Below are 18603 nucleotides of genomic sequence, written 5' to 3' on the forward strand. Positions count from 1 at the left end.
ACTTCCTGCTCCCAGTTACTGAATTAATTACTAACCACAGCGGCACACCCGTTTTGGAAGTATTTTCAAAGTGGAAATTTATTTTTTTGAGATCTTCCATTTATCCAAACCCAACCCCAACACCTGTTTAATGAACAAATGATCAGTTAGTTTCTGCGTGTCTTTGTCCTAAAAAGATGGTGTGTACAATTATGTATGCAACTCACAGCACGTATCCACCACAACTAGGCGCAGCTTGAATCTTGGGTAACCCCATAAAGCAAAACCTTGACAAAAACTAAATAATCATAAAACGAGATAGAATGTCGAGCTGGCTGCAAAGTAATTCAAACGCTTTAATTTTATTCTTGCAAACACAATGATAAATAATAACAACAATAATAATAATAATATAGTTTTAATAATACTAAAAACTTGAAATAAAAAAATAATGATATTAAGTGAAAGTAATACAAAAAGTAACTGTGCTTTAAAATTTCGTGTGAATGCAAAATCAAATTTGAAACAAAATTTACCAAATTGAGTAATTTTGCAAAATATTGAAAAATTCCTTGTAATTCTAACCACAAAGACGCATTCACCAATTTGTTTTGATAAATTTCTATGCAATTATGTGGTTGGCTCTTTAAAAGCTGGCAACCCCGTGTAATTAACACCTTCGTTCACAGGTGAATATGCACTTTTTCATCGAAGTATCCATTATCTCACTTCTTCGGGGAACTTTTTGCGGGATGCAAATAAGAAATTTTGTCGTGTTTTTGTATTTTATCGAAACAAAAAATGTTGCTTTGACTTTGATGGAAATCAAATCATTAAGTTGGCAAAAATGACTTTGAACTCTAAAAGGTCGTGTCACGTGACAGTCAAAGCTTTGTAAAAAAAATTAAAGTGTAGCAGCCACAATACGAGTCGTTTTTATGAAAACACCCGAACTAAAACTAATATTTATGTTTTTTTGACTAGTTGTTTCTTTTGCAACTTTTGCCTAGGTTCAAGTGACACTATAGTTGAATCCATAGATATTTTTACAAATGTCAACATAAAACATATCTGACCTAACTTTAATGCTTTGGTGCTTATTTCAATATAATCGCTCCTTTATCAGTCAGGAGGTTGCAAACGTGCTGCCATTGTTTCCAACGTAACAAAAACTGTTATGACCTTTTGAAGAATGGCTCAGTGTGACAAAACAGATGCGATAGTGTAATTGATTAAAAAGCAGACTACTGGGGTCAGACAAGGGGCATTCCAGCGGCGCACAAAGAATTTAAAGAATTCAACTTTTGATTATTTCGGTCTGTCTAATCTAATTATTATTTCAATACAAACAAAAGATTTTTTTTATTTTTCATAAAGTTTTGTTTTATCTGAGCATTAAAGTTGCATTTTATTGCTACTGTTTCGTGTGTTTTTGTAACTTTTTAAAAATTATTAAAATTATTTTTCACGTCCTTGGTTTTTTCATGTTTGGATTATTTCAATTTTTATAAAGAAATAGAATCATATTACACTTGTACCAATGGAGTATCCTGGTTGATTTTCATAGCCACGCAATGAAGGGAGGGTCATAACCATTGTAGGAGGTCTGGAAGCATGCTCCCCCAGGAAAATTTTGAAGATTTACCTTAGGTTTTATAGCTTTTTCTTGCAATCTGAGTCTTACTTAGCTGATAATTGTTTGAACTGTTTTGCAAAAAATGAGGTTTGGAACGCACCATGATTCCAATGTCTTAATTTTATATCTTTATCCTGCATTGCAGGAAAGCAGACTTGAAGCGCTATGCAGCGGTGTACACCCTTCAGTATATACATGACCTGCGCTGCAGACTACGACATTTTTTGTTTCCGGTTGTTTTTGCTACATTTAACCATTTTTACTGAGTTAATGCCACCTTATCTGATTTTTATCTATAGCCTTATACTGGATTAGTCTAAAAAATTCATTGTCTAAAGCTGAGGAGAAGAACCCGCGGCCCGTCAAAGAATTTTGTGCGGCCCGTAAAACAATTTGACAATCGCTCATGCATTTAAGACAAAAGACATCTCAAAGCTGTTTTATGCCTTCACTGGTATACCTTTTCTTTGCTATTTTCTTGTTCTAAACACTAACTTTCAGGGTTTAAAGTTAGACAATAGGAAAGCTATAAGGTAAAGTTGTAAAAACACTATTCACCAACTTCAGAGTTGCCAAATTTTGATAACGAACAATGGCTTCGAATATTGAAATGAAGAGAGCGAAGAGGTTCTGCTATTAACATTTTCAATTTCTACGCAGAACTTCGCTGTTTCAGATTTCCGATTTCATCATAATTGTAAGGCATGCAATGCACGCCTTGCATGCATAGATAAGACTCCACTGGCTTGTACGTTCACTTACTTTTTGCAGTTGTTTGTATAGACATAGCTTCCTTAGTCTATACATATCATTGTATTCGATTGTCATACCACAATGCAATGTGGCATATCAAATAATGTAATAATGGACGCATTGTCAAATAAAGCAATCCACAATGCTTTGTAGTAAGCTGCTTAGTTCTTTGTCAAAAGCGGCGAAGAAAAACGTTAATTTTTTTTCTATTTATATCACAAGTCAAACAAAGTCTACTTGCGTATTGTAAACATTTCAAATACTAAAGCCTCTTTAAAATAATATTTGTATTGATTTTGTTTATGAATTCACCATGTAAATGCTGGGACCTCTGTACATCAAGAGTACGAAGATGAGGCAAAATCTAATGTTTTAGAGTCAATTGTGGACCTATGAAACGACAAGAAAACATTTTCCTATCGCCATCATGATTACCACTTATCTACATTACATTCACATTGCAGTTATGTTTATTCAGGCGCTAAAAACATTCATCTACTCTGCTTCACAGCATTGCATTCGACATTGCTTCAGTCACTGTAATTCTGTTAGATGACAATTGACCTCATGACGTGATAAGCGTATTGTTTTCCATTGTCTTCATTTTAAAATAGTTTTGCAGGAAAGTAGCACGATGTAAAAAAACAAAAAAAAACGTTACAGTATAGGCCTACGATTGGTCCGTTTAAGCGGGGTGGTAGTCCAATGAAGCTATGAAAATTGTATAGAAGAATGGATTTGGATTTGGGATTATGAAAAATTGTTCCGAATAAGGGAGTGGTCCAATTAAACGTGGATCACGTCTTCTTGGCAATGTTACGTCCCTGCGAGTCGCTCTCTGCTCTTCAGTAAGCAAAATGCTTCAGAGATGAATATGTCGTATGTGTATGAGTGAAGTCCAACAGCACATTTCATTACTTGCTCTGTTGCTGGGAGTTTCGTGAACACAGCTTAAGAATCGTTCAAAGATATTTTTAACCATAGTCTACGTACAAAAAGTCCGATCGATGGTTGGCTTTGATTTTTTATAGAATGTGTCAATTCTATAAACGCATCGCGTGAATGAGAGAGCTACCCAAAACAAACATCGAAGCATGTTACGATTAGAAGTATATAAACGTATCTTCCAAGAATTTGTTGTTCCGTAACGATGTGTGAATGATGAGCCAACAAGTCGATACCATCTCATTTCTGAATATAGAATTGAATTTTTTTTACTTTATTTCAATTATGGCAAATCCAGACAAAGTTTATCCATTGTTCAGGTTTCTGATGCCACAAACAGAATAATGGGTTTACGTTTAAAAGTTTTTCTTTATTGATCACAATGACTGATTGTGACGATTAAATGCTTCATATTTTGATTATTCCTCGCTTTAATCTGTATCGCCTTGCATTTATTGTGATGAACAATTTTCCTTAGCGCTGAAACAAAATTTTATTTGTCTAAAAAAATTAAAAAAAAACATCTTACAATACTTTTAAACTTAAATATAAATGTTTTTAATGAGTTTGTACAAAAATCACTCATGAAACATATCATTTGCTTATTTCATTGCACATAGTCTTTATGTTTCATTGTCGTCTTGTTTTTGTTGTTTTACTATTATGTTAAGTGCCGGTATTATGTTTCTAAATTTTAAAGTTTTCTTTATATGTTTGGTTGCTGACCTTTTGGTCTTTCGCTGCCATCCTTGTTGTGCGGATGATTTGTGTTTATTGTGTTTCGTGTAGTTTTGTTTATTTCCCAGTAGGAAAAACTAAACTAATCATTGTTATAACTGATTGTTATAACTTAAACTGATCTTACATTGATTCATCGTCTACAGACGATCAATGTGAAAAATGGTTGATTTGCTATCGTGGTTGCGAGCATTTGCAAAAGTCAAACTTTGTCGACAGGGAAGTGAAAGTAAAGATGCGAACCTCTCAAAAACAAGTAGCTCTCCAGACAGCGAAGATGGCAACACTTTTCCATTGTGAGAAACGATAATGACTACAAAGGCAACTGCAGACAAAGGCCAACTGTTTCCAACTTAAGGTTTCCTGCAGCACACAATATCTTTTTAGCATTTTTTTTCTTACAATAAAAAAAATGTTGTGAACTGTAAAGTCAAGTGATTTTCACTCTATGTGGAGCTGCATGTGCTTGAGACGTTGCTGATCTTCGCACTTTCACTTGTTGACTTGTATGGGTCAGCTTTTATCTTTTATGGGTCTTCTTTTGTATCATGAACCAATCTGGCAGACGTTTGCAGGTACACCTCTTATTTTTCTTACAATTCTTGTAAATAAAACCTGGACGACAACTTTCCACTCACACAGTGTGTTTGACAATTTTGTATTTTCAATCTTTGTTCTGTAAGCTATGACGACAATTGCTAAACCGAACTTCTTTGATTCTGGTTATGAAATCTTTTGTCAATCCCGCAATCTCAACTCTGATTTGGTAGGGAAGGGAATAAAAAGTTAAACAGTTTACCATTTAAAATCTGTAAACAAAAATTTAAAACATATGAAAAGTTTTCGTTTCTAAAACTATCAACGCTCGAAAAGCTTATTGCCTTGAATATTAAACCTCTGTTTGACGAAAACTTCAGAAAAGGAAAAGAAGCGCTGCTTACAGCGCCGTCTAGCCGCGGGATTGTACAAAAAATGGTCTATCCGTTTATATATTCAATATTGCAAAAGGCAAAAAAATAGTCTATCTACAAATATACAACATATCGTCAACTTCTGCAAAAATCTGTAGATAATTATGAAATGTAGAAAACGTGGATTAAAAAACACTTCAAATATAAACATCAGCTATTTGGCGCCGTAAGAGGTATCGGAAAGTCGATATAAGCTGCATGTAACAATAAAAGCAGCTATTGTGGTCAACAATGGGAGTAGCATCGATTAAGAAACGCTTAACTTCGATTTGTTTTCACAGCGCTGCGGCTCAACACATTTTTCAGTTAATTATGACGTTGCACTTTTTAAAAGTGATGACTCATCTTTTGCCGCTGGTGCGTCGTCCACAGATGAACACTGCCCACTTGAGGACAAAACATTACTTGTATTATAAGTCGTTAGGTAGTGCCAGCGAGCACGTTTCCTTAAGCTCATTAAATCTTTCCAGTGTTGCAATTCATCTCCAGTTGAATGAGACCCAATCTCGAGAAATCCAATCACTTCCTTCTTTTCAACTCCTGCCATCGTGTCTCTAAGTAATGGACATAATAAAAAGTAACAGATCATTTTAGTTTAGATTCCAACAAGCCGAGCATCCGTCACTCGCCACTCGTGTTCACGATCGAATTTACACGCCTTTGGCTACTTATGACGTAACAACCTAACAGCGACCCTCGCAATCCTCATTGCATACGGTTGTTTTTTTTATTTTGATTGCTTTCAATGTAATCATTTATGAGACTAGTACGCGTGTCTATAGAGTAGATGCTTGTGCCCTTGGTGTTGTAGTATCCTGTTGAGGAAATTTATAACCACACCCTGCAGTAGTTTCATACACAGCAACCAATTTTAAAATATTTTAAGGCTAAATGTGAAAAAGTTTATCTTTCTGAATTTGTTCTGTTTTCCTAAAAATACTTTTTTATAAACGTACTGTAGTGGCAAAGACAAAGATTAACCTACTTAAACCAACAAACTGACAAAACTAACACCAACATACACCTAATTTACAAAGCAAACAACAGAGAATCTTGGAAAGTTTTCATGTAAGAGGCAGTCAATGCTTGGAATCAAGTGCGACAATAAAAGAAGAAGACTGTAGTGGCTGTTGGTTTAATTTCAACAGAATAATCTTACTTAGTTTCGTGGATTACATGGAACTGGATTTCAATGAGCGGAAGCACATGAAGCGGTATCGAAAAGTTAATGACTTGGTTATAAGTTGCGTAGCAGGTGCTTTTCTTTGTAGATGTTTTCTTTTTACTCAACTTCGACCCTTCTCTGAGTATAGTTACTCTGATGTATGGATCTGGAAAACAATATACAAGGTCATATCATTCGCATTTATTCCAGTTTTCTTGATAAGTTAACACAGGGTGGCCCAAACCTTGGCATGCGGGCCGCATGAAGCTTCGTGCGGCACGCAAACACTTCATGCGCGCTGGCTTTTCCAGTGCAAAATCCACAGGTGTTGTAATACGCCTACCAATGCGTTACATAAATGCATTGCATTCTACAACCCTAAATAAGTCGCACAACATCAAAGCGAAGATCAACAGGTCACTAACATAAAGTAAGAATTTCTTTATACTGTACGGTTTGTGGCGACACAGACTAGCATTGGGTTTTGCTCTTTGTTGCTCGCACAGACTCTTGAATTCAGTTGCAAGTTAGCTGCTAACTTATCTATTTAGTCAAGTGAAGTAATTCATTAATAAAATAAGTGTCAAAGGAAAATAGAGAGTTTAATTTTGTTTGAGAGAAGTGTTTTTTTTTTACCAAAAGCAATGGTAATGGTAAACCAGATTTCTGGTGTGCTCGCAAGTAATATCCGTTTCGAAAGAGCTTAATTAAACAGACTCTACACGGAAGATGTGCACCATGTTTGATGGCAGGCCTATGTATAATTGCGAAAACTCTGTTCTTACTTACGAAGCGATTGAAAAGTGACACGATTAACAGAATGGCTGATGACACCCTGAAAGCTTGCTTACACTGGTCAACCACCGAATAGCTTGACACAATAACCAAAAGCAAGAAGCTACAGTATACCGGTACTATAAATTGTTTTGGTTTGTTATTTTTTTGATGCGTTATGTATTGTATTTTCTTTACAAGCTCAAAATCACTTTTTGGCTGCCCATAACATTTTCCTCAAACCTTTATTGCTCTTCATCCTCGCAGTTTTGGACCACCCTGTGTTAACATGTTTTCTTTTGTTCAGCTCTGAACGGCAAACTGAAATCTCTAGTTTGTTTATATTATTATTTGTTGCAATATTTTATTTTCTGGTTGGTATTTTGGCATGCGCATTTACTTCTGAGTTAGCGCATGCATGAAAAATAAAAACAGTAAAAAGTTTCCAATTACTTAAAAAGTCTTACTGTTTTGTAAAAATAAAAAAAAGTAAAATTGAAAATACTCTTGACCTTTGGTATTCGAAAACATTGTCCACGCAACTCTGCATCAGCCGCTAGCCTTTGTGTCACGTCATATAATAACAGACCAAAATGCTATTTTTCTTCTTTGGAATGTTACCTGGAAGTGTTTTTCTTTTTTCATCGCCAATTTCTTTCAAAGACCTCGCTCTGAGAACCACCACTGTCAACTTTTCCTCTTGTGTTGCGTATCCGAGCCTTATAAGTAACTCGCCAGCTTGTTCGGGTGTCTGCAGGTGGAATTGTTGTTGGTGGGACCAAGACAAAGACAAATAATATCTTTTTGTATTTTCTTCAGACAAAGTTATCATTTTAAACAAAACACAAGCAAGCCTTCAAAAATCCACAAACAAATTTTGTTTCAGGGAGAAAAACCACGAAATACTGAGTAAGAAACTTTATGTGGTTACTGGCTATGGAGACTTTTTGCAGTTGCAGATTACGGAAGGTGCCAAAGTCCAGCATCACTTGTCAGGCTGAAGCCATACTTGACATCTGTGGTCTTTTCTCTGGGCCTGCTAGTTTGAGTTAGGCGGTTGGGGCCATTTTTAAACATCAAAACCACGAAGGTTATGTAACGCATTGGTATTCTTGAATAGGATGTACGAGTTTGGCATTAACACTCTTTTTGTGTTATTTATACCATTTATCGCATCAATGCAGCAAATGCAAATATACAGTCAAGTATGCACTGTGGCCTATGATAAAACATTACTGAGACGTTGTGAGTGAGCAAATGGTAAAGTCTCCGACATTACATTTACTAAAATTAAGTAGGCTATAGACTTTGCTTTTGAAAATGATTTTTTTCTGGAAGCATAATAACAAACTTACCTGATCGCCGTAAAGAGCTGGTGAAAGAATTTTTCTCCACAAGTTGGCTTTAGAATCAAATGAAAAGTCTTCCAGCTTTTGTTGGACAACCCCAATACAAACGTGTCGCGAGTGTCGATCGAAATTGTAAAATTTCAGCTGAGATATCGCACAAGGCGCTTTAATTATTATACACAACAATAAATGAATTTAAAATTCAATTATAAGGTATGTTTGCTGCCTCTTGCTTTGTTTCAAATTAAAGCGACACGACCTTAACAAAAAGCTGACCTTCTCTTGATAATAACACTTATTGTATTCAAAACTAAATACTTTAAAAACAAATTGCTTTTTTCGACATGAAACCACAGCTGTTGCACTGATGCTGATGTGATCGGCATCATATTACGATAAATTTTAAACTACTTGCGCACTAGGTCACTGAATATAACCCAGATTAGTGTTGGACATACTAATTAGATTACGGTTGGTTTCAATGTTGTAAAGTTGTACCTTTTTATTCCAAGGTCAAACTTACTTGCAAAGTTTTTTCTTTCAGTTCACTCTTGGCAAAAGAAAAACTAAATGTTTCCCCAAAAAATGGGCTTGCTGTGTTCCATTTGGTTCCACTTTTCTGTTCCGGATACCCAGGCACAATAGCCACTGTACAGTAAGGATTGCAGGTGTCTGCAACACATTGTGACGTCAGAAGTCTTTATAAAGACCTATTGTATACATCGAATACAAGAAAAAACTACAATTTTGACAAATATTTTTTCCATTTCTCTATTTTTTACACTCTAGAAAAGTGCAGTACCAGCTGCAATACATGATACGCAGACGATGAAATAAAAATAGTCGTTGTTCATACGGTTTAAACAAAACAAACAAAAATAGACGGGTTTAAACAAAACTAGGGGCAAAACCAGCGAAACACAATGCTCGCTGTTCTGTAGTGAGTAGTCAGGTAGTGCTGACGCCAGGAAGATCGCTCCTTCTCAACTCTCAACTGATCTTAAGAATTCCAATTAGTAAACACAAGAAACAACACCGCCACCGCTTGGATCGATATTTGTCTTACTAATGTTGCTAGGTGGCTTCAAGAACTTTGCTTGGTCAATAAACACTCGGATACGTTTGGTGGCATCCTCATATTCAATCGAGAGGAACACCTGAGGTATACGCGTCTGCGAGTCTGCGCCGAAGCTGGAACTCTGCAAAAGCAAGGAGGCGACTTGATACTCAATTGACATCACTGAAAAGCAGCACTCTTCCAGCACTGAAAAGCAGCACTCAATTAACATCACTGAAAAGCAGAACTCTTCCAAAGAAATTAAAAGTAATCATGGACGCACTAAAATGAAAATTATTTATTTCTAAATTGTAGTTTTGTTTTTGCTGCAGTTGCATGAAAATTCTATCCTACTTCGGCAGCGCCATGTAAACTAGGCTGATTACAGCAAACTAGTGAAAATGCATAATAGACATCTCGCTAGATGGTGCCATTCTTGCTTGAATTTTGCTTTGATTTTACAACTGCGATAAATTGCCTCCACCAAGGTCAGTTTACTTTGATTCTTTTCTGACCGCACCAAAATATTGAAACATGGTAGGATTGACAGGAAATGTAAAAAAAAATTGTTCGAAAAATACAAAGAGGCAAGGCAAAAATATTTTCAGACAGAAAATTAGTCATCCTTCAGATTGTATCAACGTCTGCAGACGTTAATACAATGAAAAAACGAATGATTTGCAAACTGTCAAGAAAATCGAAATAGGAATGAAACACTTTATATGTGAGTCTCTTAAAAGGTCTTTGAAAACCCTCACAATTTACCTCTTGGTGATCTCCACGGTAGAGACGAGGATCCAGCGAACCAGGTTCAATCGGGGATTGCATCGAGACAATAGATTTAAGTTGATCTCCTGCAACGAATTGTTTGCTAACAATAGATCTCTTTGCGTTAGATTGCATTTTTCAATAAAACTCTTGACAGAATTTTCTGATATAAAGCGCCAACAAATCCCCACTACAGACCATTATCTGAGGTCATCAGGCACGTCCATGAATAAACGCAAGAAAGTCAAGGCAATAATTTCCACTGTGCATTTGCAGTGAGCGCCATATATTAAAAGAGGCAAAGATTTTTCAATTAATTGAATGATTGATTAGTTTAGTTTGTTTCAAACAAAAATCTATTTTATTTCGCTTCCCATGTGCATGTGCATGTGCATTGTGCATGTGCATGTACATGTGCACTGTGCACTGTGCACTGTGCACTGTGCAGGCGTTAGAGGAGTACCATAATGTAAATGTCGATGGGTTGTCAAAAGGCTAAACCGTTGTTTTGTTATACAGATTTCTTAGTTCAAAGTAAGAAAAGCAGTTGTAGATTTTTCTTGTCATGCAATTTCTTCGTTTCGGGGGAGCTAGCCTGTCTTCTTTAGCCATGCTTTGTAAGCAACAAATGTAGCTTAAATGTATTTTTTGTGTTTAAGTTTTCAAAATTTCCAAATACACCTGACAGCTTACAATGTAGTACAATGAAGTAATCGATATTTTCTTTGTACTTTATTTTGTGCTTAAAGTTCTGATGAAAAACACAATGATTATGCTCACCATCGCCATCTTCCGGATCAAAATCCGTCTTTCCTGGGATAACAAACGCCGGTGTCTTGTTTTGATTGAGCTCCCTGGCAGTGAAGAACTGTCCCGGAAGGTGAGAATGGAGGAATGAAGCTTTCGCTTCCGGGAGCTTTGCGATTGTTTGTGACTTTCGACTTCTGGCTTCATACTTCTGCCACAATTTTTCGCATCTTTGAGAGTATTCGGCGCTTTGTCGTCTCTTCTTTATGACAAAATAAATGGCCCACGCAAGCAGCACCCCACCGACAATGCTAACTACAATAATCCCCGTGAGGATTCCAGCCGACAACGTCATCCTTCTTATATCGATTGCATGATGTTGAGAAGAGTAACTGCTCCGATTTGTTTCAGGTCGATTTAGCCTAAAACTTCATTCTCTGAACAAACCACAAATTAAAAATTTATGCAGAGTTGGGTCTCAACTATCAACCTAAATTTCACTTTTCAAAAATGACCACTTTCTATCACTTTACAAGAGACGAAAGAGAAGTTTTTCTATAAAACTCCCCAAGCTTGTTTTTCCACAACAGCAAAGCGTAAAAAGCGAACTATGCCTCGAATTGGTAAGAAAAAATTTAATTGCCACACCGACTGTGAGTGTTATGTTCTTGGGAAAGACACTTCACATTGTTTTCCAACCTTGTGCTCAAATAGAATTGAAATCTCACTGAATATAGCAACATTTAAAGCGACCAATAGTCTAGAAACCGGCGAATGAAATTAAAAAAAAGTAGCTTTGCTTATTTCCAGTACTTCCACACTCATTCTTAGTTTATCTAGCACTAAAAGCAGCACTCTAACCTTATGTTTTGCTTTTAATTTTAGTTTAAAACAATGTTTTATTGATTGGGCAATGCCAAAGACAACCTTAGATATTCGTGTTCTCCAAATCAGAAATATCCTTTCATGTGGCTTCTTGTACCTTATAGTCTACATGTGAAGCTTTACGTTGGAATTTCATCACACATCGTATTTTGATGTCGCTTGAGTTCTTTATATGCAGTAGCTTAATGTGGGACAAAAGAACATCCAACTTTCTTAAATCTAATCACTGACTTAAATGACATGATGCGTTCTGCTGGTGCAAATTAGGTTAAACGATCACACAATGTATAAAGTGACAATCTGTTTATATAATCACTGACTTTTTGACTTTGGCTCTCATTGTATCAAAATATTCAAGTTTTAAGTTTTCCTTAGAATGGCTGAAGCCTGTTCCCTCTCCATATGAATGCTTAGGGTGCTTTCTCTGCATGTTGGATACCAATTGGCGGAGCAAGATACAAGCGCGCTGTATTATCCGGTGTCTAACACGTGCTTCCTTTGAGATAATTAAAAGTAGTTGACGCATCCAGAACATACGACACAGTTTGGAAAGTTTGCTATGGATGGCTTAGAAATATACTTTTTGGGAAACCAAATAAAGGAAATGTCTATAGGCTTTTGGATGCAACTGGCTGATTAATAGAATCCATTATGATAAACAAGGCAGTTTGGTGTTCACAATGAGAAGCAGTGAGATTGCATCGCGTAAAACCACTAATTTCACTTGTGTTTTGTTTGTTGTTTAAGGAGATGCTGTAACAAATCATAGTTTCAAAACACGTTTTCATCTGTAATAACTGCACTAGGTGTGCAAAATTTTACTGCGCAATTACGTTTTTAGTTTAAGAACTCTTGTACAATCAACCATTAGTAATGGTAGTGACGTAATAAAAATGGTTATGAGAGCATATAGCAAGCATGAACATTCCCGTGCAACAGGCGGAACTTGGACATGTTTCACTATTCATTTATTCTTCTTCTTCTTCTCTCGTTTGACTTGCAGTAGCTTAGATTGGCAATGCCTCCTCGTGCAGCCAAGATACGGCAGTTGGGTCCAGTTGTCGAATACCAGTAATTCCACTTGGGGGTCGTAAGATGGGACATTCGTGGAGTATGTGTTGCATTGTTTGTTCTACCGCTCCGCAGACACATATCGGCGAATTATGCAACCCCCACCTAAACAAATTAGCTCCAGTACAGCCAACGTCACATCTGATCCTGTTCAATGTGACCCATGCCTTTCTTGAGAGGTCTGCTCCAGGAGGGATGGAGAGTGCTGGCATAACTGAAAACTGGGGAGGGATATGTGGCAGCTCGTTCCATTCTTGGGTCCATGTTTCCATGCAGCTGAAGTTCTTATCCACAAGTTGTGTAGCATATCGATGGAATGGGCGCCTTGATGATAGGCGTTGAGGTCTGACTGGTCCATTTGTTTGGGAGTGACTGTAGAGAAGGTGTTGAGGATCGAGTCTCGCATGTAGAGCCAGTTTGTGAGAGGCTTCTTCCCTACGGACATGAGCAGGAGCAATGCCAGCCAAAGTTGGCAGATAAGCAGTAGGTGTGGGGCGGAGACAGCCAGTGATGATGCGCAAGGTGTCGTTAATGCACACATCCATCTTTTTTGTGTGTCTGCTGCGGTTCCATACAGCTGAGGCATATTCGGCTGAGCTGTAGACCAAGGTTAGTGCACTTGTACGCAAGGTTGATGCTCGGGCTCCCCATCCTGTTCCTGCTAGGCTTCTCAAGAGGTTATTTCGCGAGGTAACCTTGGCACGGAGTGACTCGATGTGGGGGTCTGTAGGTCAACTGCCGGTCAAATTTTACTCCAAGGTAAGTTGGGTTTGCAGTGTATGGATTCATTTATTAATTAAAATATCAGAACGTACTGTACAAGGCAGTCAATAAACCAAGGTGCAGTTGTATATTTTAGCGCGAGCGAAAAGTGTTTGCAATTTCCCTTTTTTCTATTAAAGATTTTCTGGATGACGTTTGTTCGTCGTTTCGTCATTTTCGAAACTCTTTTCTCGATTGTTAAACATAATTTGAAGAAATTTCGTATGATTGTGTTGATGATGCAATCCTACGCAATACAGAACGATACCACATCATGTTACGAGCGGGTAATTATGCGCGTTGTCGTTTATGTCATCTGTTCAAACACGCTACGCTGCGCCTTGTGCTGTGTATTCCCGAACAATATTTGCATATGACTTGCGGCGTGTTCTCCAACACTAGTTTCGCGTTGGAGGACGTCTCATAAACGTCCTTTGAACAACTCAGAGAGAATGAAGCGTTATTACCACATTTAAAACAAAGATGGTCAAATGTCACATCATAATAACAGCTGCACAATCACCTTGATCAAGCGACTTAAAGCTTTCGATGTGTATATGTGGCGAAACTACAAGTGGGCCAACCATAAAAAAGAGTTTCGATCCTTTAAAAAAATTCCAGTGAGATGATTCACCTCATATGCCAATAAAGCGTATTTCGCATTCCAAAATGGGAAGCCGTCGCCGTCGTCGTGTGAGCCGAGATTCTGTCTTTTCACCACCCCAGATTTACGACATTCCCGGGCTATGTTCGAAGGCTACTAGAGAGCAGCCAGTGTTTAGTTTCATCATCCAAGACAACCAGACCTTCCACTCCATTAGGTGGCTTGAAGATGGTACAATCCAATATGGGAAAGAAGCGTATACGATCGTTTATCATTTACTATAGGTCAACTAGGTAGATCAGAAATACAAGTTCCACAGCAATATTTCAAAAAACAAATTTTATGTAATGTTCCATGGATATATGCAAATCATAGCGTCGTTTGAAGAGTGACCGGTCATTATGAATCATAAAGATGATGACGATGCATTACAGCAATTCTTTAGTTGAAAGCAAACACTTTGCACTTGATATTTAAATACAACATAAATAATCATGGTCATACATAATCGATTGCGGAGTTCTTGACCTTCGAACTGAGATACTTCAATAAAAGCTCCTGACAGTTTTTCATACTCGTAGAGCCTTTGAACCGCTGACACAGACCAGTCACTGAAATCGACAAACTGAGTTTCTGATTGTTGAAGTTTTGTTGTTTTTGATTTATTTTAAACACTAGGCGCCGCTAAATGGACAGCAGACCTTGAAATGCGTTGCTCAAGTGAACATCCCGAGAATCGAACCAGCGCCGCTTGAACTTTCAGTTTTTGTTGTGATTGTTTGAAATGATATTTTTAGCAACGAAACCAAACAAAATATATTTTATTTCATCTTTTCAAAGTAAAAAAATAAAATAAATGCCAAGAGTAAAGGGTTAGTAGATCGACGCAAAACTAATGAATATGCGACACCCTTATTTATTTGAATAATGATTATTGTTTTACAGCAAGTTTATTTCTATAGCAAGTTTAGTTTCTCAATTTGGTAGTTTCGGGACGACCACGTGAAGGTGCTTTCCCAGACAGCCATTTTATCTTGTCCAGATCTGATAAAGTTCTGATAAAGTTCTGTTCTTTTATCTTGTCCAGATCTGATAAAGTTCTGATAAAGTTCTTGAACGACATGGCTCATGTATGCTCTATCACTCTTTTCCTGATACGGGGCCTCTTATCATTTGCTTACTTCTTCTTGTTTCGTTTGAGAACGCCGCAGATCACGTTGTTACATCCAGGCGCAGCAGCCAATAGATTGTGTGTTCATCGAGCGTTGTGAGGTCCACTTTTTGTTGCGAGATCCAAGATTTGCTTACAATTTGGGTACACGACGAAACAACAAGATAGAAAACCAGAAAATTTTGCATCAAAATTAAAACCATCCGCAAGTTTGAAATATTTACACCAGCCTGAGAATGTTGATTTTCTGAGGTTCTTCTTAAACAAGATGTTTTTGCTTCAAATTTGTTTTGAAGGTTTTACTCTCAATCTTTGTCGACTGCGTTGGTTGGTCATGCTGACATAAGCACAGCAATACACAATCTAAACAACCTGTAAGTTTCAATTGCAAGTCTCATGTAGAGCAATTATGTGGCCTATGCTCATTTTTTAATATTGTACCTTACCACGCGGTGTCACCACTGAGCTTTTTAAGCACACAAGGAATTTTTTTTATTTTCTGCATTGGTATCAAGCAGCTTGCTGGTTCATAAATGATTGCATCTTCGAAGCAAACAGACATAACTCACTGACCTCACAATTGAATAGCGCTGCAGGGATCAATGTTACGTCACGTGCGTAGGTTTGTTTTCGTCAGAGCGATACATTTGAGAAAAGAAACAAAATATCAAAAACATTAACAACAAAAATTGAAAACAGAACGTGTTAAAGTCTGAATTTCCTTACTCAACAAACGAATACTTGTGATGTGTGTGTTGTCTACGACTTGTAAATTCAACAAATTTCCAAAATGAGTAGGACCGGTAAGTTATTTCTGATTTACTACACACCCATTTTTCGATTTCTGTTTCCATCTGCCTCATGTAAAAATCTGAGTATGATTAACATGATAAAAATAATGTCCATGATTCATTCCTTCGGTTTCTGGATTTCTATTTTATTACAGTATATTGACCGTGTCCGATAATGGGTCATCTCGATTATGGTGTAACAGGAGCAGCTATAGTGTACAGAGCGTCTTGCTGCGGTTGCTCTATCAGTTTGTTTAATTTGAGAAGTAGCCTTGTCTGGCCAAACATGCACTCATTTGACCTTTCAATGATGTGTACAGGCAAGGCAATTGAATTGCAAAATTTTTAATGGCAAAATTTTTCACCCAGTTAAAAATAGAGATAGGTAGGTATCACTGTTAATAGCCAAAAAGAATGAAGAATAAACCACAACTGCTCTGCTGTATCTCTGCTTGAATGTTCATATATCTTTGTGACATAACAGTTTTAACCTTTCCATATTTGTTCTCCCAACAAACCGAAAGTCAACCAACTGACCAACATGCAAGGGTGTTCTTTGTCGTGTCTAGGCTTACACATAGTGCTTGATAATTTACATTAAGTGGACGGGAGGGCAATCTTCGTGTCCACCTTCAGGCATGCCTTTAAGTGTCCTGTCAAAGGCACAGTCGCATGCTCTTGAGCGGTGTCGAACCGGCGCCCTTTCAATTGCCGTTCCAGGGCTTTCACCACTCGGCTATGCAGCCGATCGGTGATGTAATTGTGTGACACTGCACTAAATGAGTTTTGTATCATAAAAATCTACATCAAAGCTGCCATCATTCGCGAGCTATTGCACTTCTTGATCACGTGTTAAAAGTGTATCGTGTTGGCTACTGTATATTTGAAGACGCAGACGTTACTATACAAGAGCCCGATGACAGTGAACCTACTCGACCAAACATTTATGTTTCGTAAACAAAATCCTCAATTGCAGTTCATAGAAACTGAAATTGTTGACGGCAGAAATAAAAGAAAGCCTATGAGAGGTCACAGAACGTAGGCATGCTCATGATGAAGGCTACAAGATGGCAAGACATTCATCGGAACAAAACAGCAGATATTCGTAAAATGCTAATAAATAAATGACTAAAATTAATTACAAGTTAATTACAATTAAGTTATTTTTCTGACGAGGGCAGAAAGTTTTGCCAAATACGTTCGAATTTATGTGGCCATCTTTTATTTTATGTATTGTTTTTGAATTATGCAATTCAAATCCTATCAAGTTGCTATCAATTATCTGACTGTGGTATTCAAGAATTATCTCTACCAAAGCTATACTCTTATGATAACGTTTTGAATCTTTTATGCCCATGTTTTTGGATCTCCTATACCCATGTTTTAGAATTGCCTTACCCAAGCTTTGGATCACTTGTGCCCATGTTTTGGTTTTCTTGTGACCTTGTTTTGAATCTGTTATGCCTAAGTTTGGATTTCTTGTGCTCAGTTTAGATTTCTTCCGTCTGTATCTTTATCGTCTGTATCCTTACCTTGTATCTTTTAAGGTCATGTAGATTGTACAGTATGATCGACCATTTATATGCCCATAGTCAAAATCTGTCATGTCCAAGTTTTGGATGTTTTAAATCCATTTCTTGGATCTTCTATTCCCATTATATTTGGATATAAACTGAACCTTTGTGGGACGCCATTTGAAAATTCAAACAACACTTTGAGAATCACTGTAATGCGCCAATAAACCCGAACATTTTTTAAATGTCGAAATTTATCAATCATGCTGCAAATTCGGAAAGTTTTACTGATCCCTGAAAACGTTTCGGGGTCCCCTTGTGGGTCCGCGGATTTCCGGAGGAGAACCGATAGAATTACTGTACTGCAATTTCAAGCAAGTCCAACTCCTTTAATCAAGATCAGATAAGATAACTGATTGTCTTGCTTTGGTATCACGCACGATATGACGTTCGCGTTTGTCGCTGCCACCTAACTCTAGAGTCTAGACCTCTTCTATATTTGGCATATATTGTTTTTGTTGTATAATGTTCAGAAATAAAAAGAAACTGAACCGAACTGTAGAGAATAGATACCCAACAAGCTATTAAGTTTTCGTGATTGATGTGTCGTGTGTTTCTGAGCACGGCGCTCTGTTCCTCAAGCATTCTACTCAGTTAATTATTGCCTTGTTTTCTACACGCTTTGGTTCTACGCTTTCTTCGTTCATTCATTCATTCAGTTCTCTTGTTGCAGCATTGTGTACTGTAGGAAGCAGTTATTTATGTATCCTTTTCATTTACAGATGTAGTTGCTTTCTATTTTATTAAAGCCTAAGCAAGGTTGTTGCACAAGTTAATTAAGTTCACTTCATGATGTTGGTTAAATTTCCAAAAAACAATTATTAATTAAACTGACGAAATAATTTTATTGGAAGTTGGTAAAC

At 37.1% G+C, this 18603-nt stretch overlaps 1 protein-coding gene across 1 annotated transcript; it reads right to left on the reverse strand.

Moving 5' to 3' along the window:
• Nucleotides 1-4704: 4704 nt before the first annotated feature.
• LOC145777615 (synaptotagmin-5-like) lies at nt 4705-16048 on the reverse strand. Its single transcript, XM_082589046.1, has 9 exons — nt 15949-16048; nt 10916-11319; nt 10133-10221; nt 9377-9509; nt 8834-8982; nt 8317-8454; nt 7583-7712; nt 6182-6353; nt 4705-5576 (listed from the first exon to the last, which is right to left on the reverse strand). The coding sequence occupies exons 2-9, from the start codon at nt 11235-11237 to the stop codon at nt 5333-5335; spliced, it is 1377 nt and encodes a 458-aa protein (XP_082445172.1). The 5' UTR covers nt 11238-11319; nt 15949-16048; the 3' UTR covers nt 4705-5332.
• Nucleotides 16049-18603: the final 2555 nt, after the last annotated feature.

This window comes from Aplidium turbinatum, chromosome 9 (assembly GCF_918807975.1).
Source record: "Aplidium turbinatum chromosome 9, kaAplTurb1.1, whole genome shotgun sequence".
Taxonomy (NCBI): Eukaryota; Metazoa; Chordata; class Ascidiacea; order Aplousobranchia; family Polyclinidae; genus Aplidium; species Aplidium turbinatum.